The sequence below is a fragment of the Dipodomys merriami genome, unplaced genomic scaffold (assembly GCF_024711535.1).
Source record: "Dipodomys merriami isolate MVZ:Mamm:240054 unplaced genomic scaffold, mDipMer1.0.p SCAF_12, whole genome shotgun sequence".
In the NCBI taxonomy this organism is placed as follows: domain Eukaryota; kingdom Metazoa; phylum Chordata; class Mammalia; order Rodentia; family Heteromyidae; genus Dipodomys; species Dipodomys merriami.
The window spans coordinates 14,768,071-14,777,720 of NW_027202493.1; the positions used below are offsets into that span (position 1 = coordinate 14,768,071).

Genomic DNA, 9,650 nt, shown 5'->3' on the forward strand with positions numbered 1-9,650 from the left:
GTAAGTAGAGCTATAGCTCAAACTCATAGGACACTAACCTTGAGCAAAAGAGCTTATAAACAGTATCCAGGCCCTGAGCTCAAGTCCTATAACTGCCCCCAAAACCCCACCAATTGGTGGGTTTTATATTAGCATAATTTTATATTAGCATAATTTAATGATACATAAGGGTTCCATTGTGATATTTACATAGGTGTGCATAAACTGAATTCTTTCATAAAATCCTACCGGGGAACACATACTGACCTTAGTAGCCCTTCAAGTTTTAGTGATTCATGCTTGTCTTCCTTTTGCTTAACAGGATTCACAGGAGTTTGGAATGGGGCAAGCCCTCACAGATTACTTATTCTAGGCTTCTTACTATAACCAAGAAACTTAAAGTTTATATAACTTAAATAATTTATCCAAGAACAGCTGTCTAATAAGTAAGGAAAATGAAGCCAAAATCATATTCTTTCCTAAAAGTTGACCTATGTTGTTCCTCCCACCTGCCTGGCAGTATAGAAGGAGGTTTTGCTCTGTCAAAATTTCATCATTGTTGGGCTGGGAAAATAGTTCAGTGGTAGAGTACTAACCTCGCATGAGGCCCTAGGATCAATTCCTCAGCACCACACAAGCAGAAAAGGCTAGAAGTGGTGCTGTGGTTCAAATGGTAGAGTGCTAACCTTGAGCTGAAGAGCTGAGGTACAGCACCCAGGCCCAGAGTTCAGGCCCCACAATGGACAAAAAAAATAAAATAAAATAAAATAAAATTCATCATTGATCCATGAAACACTAGTATATTAATGTGTGTGTTTCTGTATGTGTATACACATTGAGATCTAGTTTCTTTCTTTTTTTTTTTTTTTTTGCAGTCATACATCATTTTTCCACAAAGCAAAGAAGAATCAGAGCAATCAAAGAAATGGCCAGGGTCTTAGTCCCAGGAGGTCAGTTGATGATTTATGTCTGGGCAATGGAACAAAAGAATCGCCACTTTGAAAAGCAAGATGTGCTTGTTCCATGGAATAGGGCCTTCTGTTCCCGGCTCTTCTCAGAATCCAGACCGTCTGGAAAAAATCAGCAGTGTGGACATCCAGAAAGCAGCCAGGCCTGCCATCCTGAGGGTACATGTTCTGTTTGTTTCAAGGAGCGCTGTGACTCCAAACGATCCCACAGCATGGACTATGGGTCTGTCATCTCCAGAGCCTGCTGTGGAAATACATCAAAGGAAGGGGAGCAGGAAAATGGCTTCTATAACACATTAGGAAAGTCTTTCCGTTCCTGGTTTTTCTCCAGGTCTTTGGATGAATCCAGTCTGAGGAAGCAGATTGAAAGAGGGAGACCATTGAGAACAGCAGATGAGTGGACCAGGAATACTGTATCTATCCAGCCTTCTAGACACTCAAGTTTAGATTTGGATCCCCGAGAGTCATTTCCAGCCAAAGGGCCAAACTTGGATGAGGAAGTGTTTGTGGAGAATTCTTCTCAAAAACTGGTGGCGTGGCCGAGAGCACCAAGCACTCCGAAGCACTTCCAGGGAGACCATGGAGGAGAAAGTAAGCGAAATGGAGGGGGGGATTTTCTAACCAACACTTACAGTGAGAATTGTATGGATGCAGGGAACTTAGAAGAAAGTGTCCCTTCTGCCAGTCAAATATTGAAAAGGATTTCTGCAGTCAGCTCCACAGATTCCAACCCAGATGGCCCAGTACCCATTGATGAACAGCCTGACCTGTTGGATTCCAAGGCCTTTATGCGCTACTACCATGTGTTTCGAGAGGGTGAGCTTTCTGACCTGCTGCTGGAGAACGCAAGGGAGCTCAGTATTCTGAGCTCTGGGAATGATCATGGCAACTGGTGTATCATCGCAGAGAAAAAGGAAAGTTGTGATTAAATGGACCATTTCGGGCAACTTTTTCAAAAGATCAACCATCAACCCTGTAGCATTGGTATGGTTACCTGAATTTTATAATATTTAAATCCCTGTATAGCACATAAAGCATTTAGTGCAAGATATTGTCAATACAGAGATCTGAAAAGGCAATAGAAAATACCCTTTAGTAATTTAAGTTTTATTCCCAGCCCCAAGGATGAAACTCTTATAAGAATACATACATATATATATATATATATATATATATATATATAGTTTTTTTCAGTATTACACTTTAACCCTTTAGGATTCTGCTGTTAATAGACCTTTCAAGTAGTATTTTTATATAAAGTAAAAGGGTAATGTTCTACATCTACATGAGAGATAACAAGGAAACATATCCTGATGCTCAGATGTATAAAATGTTGGATCACATGATGGCCTATTTTATCATGAAGGTTTTGCTTCTACTTAAGTCTTCCAACAAATGGAAGACAATGGAGAGATACAGAAAGTGTTATGGCACTTGCCAAAATTCCAAATAAACTTCCTTCATGCTGAGTTCTGCATGAGTTATACCCAGTGTTGCTCAAGAGATTTTTAAAGGAACTATTAGCAGGATCTGGTGGTGTAACTGAGAGGCAGAGCACATGCTTAGCATGCTTAAGGCCTAGACTTTGATTCCCCAGCACCATTAGTTACTTAGAATAAAAACACCATATAGCAGGTAGAGAGCGCAGTCCACAGGTATGGGAAGTTATTGTTAGTATTCTGGTGGCATTTTTCAAATATCTGAGGAAATAAAGCGAGTGGCCAGTTAAGGTAACATCAAGATTAAATACGATCATCTAGAATTGTGCTTTTCATATGAATTGAAAGAATATGTTGAAGAGTCTAATTGGAGCACTGTTTTCTTTTGCTCTGGGGATTAATATGTTGGCAAAATGCCAGGTAGATATTTGTTGGAGATATATGAGTGAGATTTCTTGTTTTAAAATTCATTTTAAAACTAGTATCTAGGCATTACTTTTCTGTGTACAAAATTAACTGCTATCACTTTATAGAAAAATGAAGAGCTTAGGCATTGTGTAATTACTGTATTTCAATTTACTCATGCATCTGCTTAAATCTATAGCTTGAATCCTAAGACATAAATTAAGATAAAATGAGAGATTTAAGAAGATAAATGAGTTGACTAAGAATATGGTCCAAGACAGTTCCTTAATGAGTAGAATTTTTTTTAAAGACTTTAGTTTATGGACCCCTGCAATCCAAAAAGAAGCCTGATTTTTGTTTTGTTTTTCAACAGCACAACAAAAATAATGGAGTAATGGATATTAAAAGGGGGTATTCTTTTCTTCATTGATTGTACTGTGTACTTAAATTCATGGTGTTGTTTTGAAGAACTTGAAGTCTTCTATATCAAAGTATAACTGGAAAATGCTGGCATTTAAAATTCATTTGGCTTCGACCTAAGATTGGGTCATTCCTGGTTTGGTAGACCAAGTTGTCTGGTGGAAATGCTACATTAAGATTTGTGTTGTTCAATGCACATTTTGCATTAGAGAAACAATGGAAACACAAGTAGACCTAGAGTTTAAAATAAATTTTAATTTAGTTTGTCATCGATTTATCAAATTAGGACATTAAGTCATGAGTGTAAGTGATTTTTGTCCTTGTGAAAAAAAATCTCTAATGGCCTTTTTTTTATTATGGATAGACTGTTTTACTTCTCTCTGAAATTTGTTTTCACTCTTTAATTCTAGGCTTTCTGCTAGAATTATGTGCTTGAGGTCATCTGTGCCTGATAGTAGCCTACAATGTAAAGGTCATGACATGGAATTCAGTTCATAAGTCATGCCAGAATAGTTCTGGAGCTCATATGTATGAGCAACACACACACACACACACACACACACACACACACACACACACACACACACACACACACACACACACACACCATACCACACCACACACACCCCACTTTGTAAAAGACGTGGGAGATAGTTTCATGTAATTTTGACAGAGCTGTAACCAAAATACCACTAGTAATAGCAGTCTTTTGATCTTTAAGTGTACAGCATAAAATTATACACATTAGATCTTATTTTGTATAACAAACATTAAACCCTATGGTCACTATCCTCTGAGGGATAGCTTTGTGAAAAGCACTCTTTCATTTAACTTTTGCCTTTGGATTAAAAACAAAGCCTTTGAACAGCTGAACTAATGTAGACATCTTGATCACTTAAAAAGCTTACTCATTTTTAGAGTTGTCCTCAAAGGAAAATGTAAGTCATAAATGAGTATATATATAGACTATTTGTGAAGGTTCCATTAGCCTTAATTGGCTTGTTTACAGATTTTACTGATCTATTGGAAGTAATTTAAATTTTACTTCATTGTTAATATGGTGTCAAATATCATCTTTGTAGTTCGAGTCCTATAGTCTGATGTGGAAGGCAAAGGGAAGGGTTTGGGGGATTGTTGGAGAATCCTTAAAAAACGTTTGCTGATATCCCAATGTTTCACTGGCTTATGTGAAGAACAATTTGGGGAGAAATGCACTACCATGGATAAAGAGGCTGATTATAGTGGCATTTACCTATAGCCCCAGCTACTCAGGTGGCAGAGACAGGAAGATTACAGGCCAAGGCTGAGAAAAAAAAAATGTGAGCTACTATCTGTGGGCAAGGGGTAGGGGAGGGAAGCTAAACTAAAAGGGCTGGGCTTCGTGCAAGTGGTAGAGTGCTTATCCAACAGGCACAAGGCCCTTAGTTCAATCCCTAACACACACAAAACAAAACCAACCCACCAGCCAACAAAAAAAAAACAGGACAAAGAATGCAATCAAAACGTACTAAAAATGTACTAAAAGCCCAATGATAGGTTCATCTTCAGTATCAGCAGTGATGAAATACATCAGCACATCATAGGACCTAACAAGCTAGTTGCTGAAGTATCTTAAAATATTATATCTAGACTGCCATATTGGTTGCCCCTCCTTTTACATCACTCATTCCTATGAGCTTGCAGTATAGCATTCATTCTTGTTTCTAGCTCATGTTTATGTATCTTCCGAATTCTAAATGCCAAGAATCCATGTGTATTTTAACTGACCTTCAATTGAACTGGTGAAAATTGGAGGTAAAGACAGAAAATAACCCAGATATAAATCAGCCAGGAACGTTCATGCATTTGCGAGTTATTGGTTATAAAAGAATTAGCACCGGACAATTCTTTTTTAATATATGGATTGAGAGAATAGTAAGTTTAGCTGAGTAGTTGACCTGGGTAGAAGAGGATACTCCTTAAAACTGAGTTGTGGAGCTGGGCTCGGGTGGCTCACATTTATAATCCTAGCTACTCAGGAGACTGAGATTTGAGATTCACGAATCAAAGCCAGCCCAGGCAGAAAAGTCCATGAAACTCTTATCTCCAATTAACCAACAAAAAAAAAACAGGAAGTAGAGCTGTGGTTCAAGTGATAAAGTGATAGCCTTGAGCAAAAATAACTCAGGGTCAGCTCCCAGGCCCTGAGTTCATGCCATAGAACTGGCACACAAAAAATAAATTTTCTAATAACTGTGAGCACCAGTTAGGGAAGAAGGTTAAAATAGAGTCCAACCACAGCTATGAAACTGCAGCTTAGAAAATAAATGAACACAAACCCTGCCTTTCATTTTTCTACTATATAAAATCCAACATTTATGGGGCTGGGAAGGTGGCTCAGTGGTAGAGCACTTGCCTTGCATGCATGAGGCCCTGGGTTTGATTCCTCAGCACCACATAAGAAAAAAGCCAGAAGTGGCGCTGTGGCTCAAGTGGTAGAGTGCTAGCCTTGAGCTGAAGAGCTGAGGGACAGCGCCCAGGCCCAGAGTTCAGGCCCCACGACCGGACCCCCAAAAAAAAAAAAAAAAGAAAAAAAATCCAACATTTATTATTTTATTTGTAATCCTTCACACACCCTCAGAGAGAAATATACTTGTGTTCCCATTCTACTGATGAGGAAAATCGAGGTAGAAATAAATTGCCTTAGTACACATCACACATTAGTCAGAGGCAGAGCTGAGATTCAGACAAGCCTGAGTCTATAACCATAATACCATATTTTTTCCCCCACTGGGACCCTGTCACTGTGCTTAGCAGGTTTTAAGATTCTTTCAAGGTTCGGTCTGGTTGTTCCTTTTGCACAGAACTTGCACAGATTAAGTAAAAATCACACTACGAGACAATAGATAGTAGTCCCTTGCCTATTTCCCCTACCTTTTTATTTTTTATATCTATAAATCTATCTCTATTTGATTTGAGTACAAAATAGCTCTTAGAGGCAAAATACCCTATAATCACTTTTCTTCAACGCTTTAAACCTTTTAAAAATTGAGTAGCTGTTTTCTCATTTTGTAACTGAGAGAATTAAACACTATTCAGATAGTTCATTCTATTTGTCCATAGAGCCCAGTGGTGTGCTAGATACAGAGGAGAGAAGACCATGAATTGTCTGAAGTCTTCACTGTACACTGAATACTAGAATTAAATGACATATCAGTTTGGGGTATTTTTCATATTTATATGCTTGTTACCATATCATATTGTTGAGTTTGAGAAATCCAATATATAAAATATCCTCTAAGAGTAACCAGTGCATATTCACATATTCATGGTCTGTCTTAAGCAAATCTTATTTTGAGGTGGGAAGGGGTCGGTCATGAGGCTTGAACTCTGGGCTTGGGCACTGTCCCTGCACTCTTCAGCTCAAGGCGAGTACTTTACTGCTTGAGCCACAGTGCCACTTCCAGTTTTCTAGTGGTTTATTGAAGATAAGAGTCTCACAGACTTCCTCACCTGGGCTGTCTTTGAACTGCAATCCTCAGATCTCAGCCTCCTGAGTAACTAGGATTACAGGCATGAACCACTGACACCCAGTGCAAATCTAGGTTTCACCGAACTTGTCCTAGACCTATTGGCATCCTCTAGTACAAGTGCTCTGTAGAATTTCAGAAAATAATGTGTCCTGCCCTATCAAGTGAATGGCATTCACACCCTTCATAAATAGACACATTTCCCTCAGCCTCATTTTCTGAGATTGCATCAGTGTTTCCTGTTCTGCAATCTGCTATTTTAAACAGTGTTATGAGAACTTATATAATGTCAAGTAATTAACCCACCTCATGGATATATACTTGGATATAAAAATGCGAAGTGTATAAGCCTTTTCCATAGAAGGCTTATTATATTCATATAAGCCTGTTCCATCTGATGACAGCCTCAGAAAGACCATTAGTGGACCCCAAAATAGAATGCTCCCTTCTTTCTAGCCCTGACTTACAGCAGAATTATGATTGCTGCTTTGAAATTGCAATAAACTCAATATCTGTAGCCCATGTTACTTGAGAATGTTTCAAAGAACTCTCACAGCCTAGGGTTGAAATGACAATACAGAAAATGTATTTGGCAAGAGAACTAGACAAAAACATAAGAAAACTAATCAAAGAGGAAATACTGTAAGTTGTATTTTTTTAATTAATCAGGGCACCCATAGTTTGGGACTCACTAATAGGACTGTGAATCATTTTGGTTGTAGTCGATGTTCTCATTTCTTGATGATGGTCTTTTGAAATTGATAGTACATGGATAATGAATTGCCTTATCTGGAAGAAATCTGAGCTCTAATGGCATCACTCTGGCCAATCTGAGGGACCACTATGAAAGCCAAGTGGCCAATTGGATTCTCAGCTGGAAAAATAAGTACATACTTGATCTTTCTTTCAATTAGAGCTGGGGAGATAGATCTAAGTCCAGCCTAATCAACTAATTCACATGAAACAATATATTTTCTCCACATGGGATATCTACTGTCTATAGATATTACCATAATATAAAAGGAAAATATTGAAGTTCATCTGTCCCCAGTGTAACTGAATGATGAATTGGCTGAACAAACTGAAAATAATTTATGTTCACTCAGGAGGGAGTCTGAATGAAGGATAAGCCTTTTTAAATATGAGTTTTATGTCATTCCACTTTGATTTCTATTAATGTATAGAGTAACACTCCATTAGTAAAGACTTGTGGTTCTACTCTGCTTATTTCTACAAAATACTGGCAGAACTTAATATCCACAGGAGTGGAATTTGTGAGACATTCTGAATATGTATGTGAAATTGTCCCATTTTTATAAGATACTTTTAAATATGTATGTATTTAAATATATATTCCCAGACATCTGGTGTTTGCTGTCATTACCAACCAAGAAAAAGTAGCTTTCTTGTGCACTCAAGAAAACATAAAATTAACAATTACCATAGAAATATGTTTCATTGAAGAGACTTTTTTCAGGGTCATTTAAAGGTGATTGTCAGATTTTGTAATGTCTCTTTTTGGTGGTGACATGTATTTGTGTCAAAAATGTAAAAAAAATTCCTCTTTTCTATAATATACAGTTATTATAGTTTTTCCTAGTGGAATCTAGCAATACTCTCAAAAGCATGTAAAATGTCTTGACTCTTGGAATAACTTGAAGATCTTTTATTTGAGTGAACCAGTAACAGAATCCTTTTTTGTAGTAAGTATTATTAAAACTGGTACAATCTGTTTGCTTGTGATATGTTTCTGCTTAGGTTATATAGTGATGTACTTTCTAAAAATGGTCTTGGATGAACAGAACTGCGTGCTTTCCTTCATGCTGAGTGTTACAGAACAAGTGTTAATTCAGTTCACAAAGGCCAACTTTCCTTACACTTCAACAGAACTGGACTGGTTTGAATTTGACTTGTGTTTTTCCAAAGAAAACCAAATTAACCATTTAATAGCAGTGTCTCTTTAGTGAGTTAAAGGATTTTATTGACTTTTAAAAAGACATGCTTTATGACAAATAAAGATGTATAGACTATCCCAAAGTGGGTGTGTTTGAAAACGTGATGTTTAATGTTGGAAGACCACCCTTCTTTCACGTTGCTAGGAATATAATCACCTTTGACCTACCCCCATCTGCAGATTGTCAGATTGCTCTCAACATAGGGATGTGGTGTGGTGAGAGGCCATGAGCCAGCTCTGCTGTGCCAGCTCCAAAGGGATGCCATCTAGTAACACAGGATGCCCTGCCACGCTGCAGCCGACAGCCCCTCACTTGCCATGTCAGAAGCAACTCTGTCTCTCAAAGCATTGGTTTGGCCTCCCACTATTTGCACCACCAAAAAATGATCACAAATGAAAAATACACGGCGTACTGCCATTTCATCAAGAGCCAATCAGCTGCACATGTAATTTCAGTTCTTTGGAGGCTGAAACTGAAGGATGAGAAGTTCAAGGCCAGCATAGGCTACACAGAGACTGTGCCTCAGAAAAGAGGGGGAGGTAAGAAAGAGAAGAGAGAAGAAGGAAGGAAGGAAGGAAGGAAGGAAGGAAGGAAGGAAGGAAGGAAGGAAGGGAACAAGGGAGGGAGGGAGGGAGGGAGGGCGGGAGGGAGGAAGGAAGAGATGAAGGAAGGGAGGGAGGGAGGAAGGAAGGATCGGGGATACCTTTAATTTTGGACCTTGTGGTCTTTCACAGAAGTTTCCCAGTTTTAAAACAACCCCCCCCATTACAGTTGTGGTCTGTAGTAGCTGCCCTTTGCACTCATCTTCCATTTTGAAATATTTAAGTAGCAATTGAACTTGCCTGGTGCTGGTGGCTCACACCTGTAAGCCTAGCTACTCAGGAAGCTGAGCTCTAGGGATTGCAGTTTGAAGCCGGCTCAGGCAGGAGAAGCTGTGGGATTCTTATCTCCACTTAAGCAGCTTGAGCTGTGGCT

General features: G+C 38.6%; 1 protein-coding gene across 4 annotated transcripts in view; it reads left to right on the forward strand.

Annotated features, from left to right (window-relative positions):
• Positions 1–8,728, forward strand: part of Trmt9b (tRNA methyltransferase 9B (putative)) — a 48,619-nt gene extending 39,891 nt beyond the window's left edge. For all 4 annotated transcript variants that reach the window (XM_070016279.1, XM_070016278.1, XM_070016280.1 and 1 more), the window contains one exon: positions 855–8,728. In XM_070016279.1, coding sequence (XP_069872380.1) covers positions 855–1,876 — 1,022 coding nt within the window. In that variant the 3' untranslated portion in view covers positions 1,877–8,728. The remainder of the gene's footprint in view (positions 1–854) is intronic.
• The last annotated feature ends 922 nt before the right edge of the window (positions 8,729–9,650 follow it).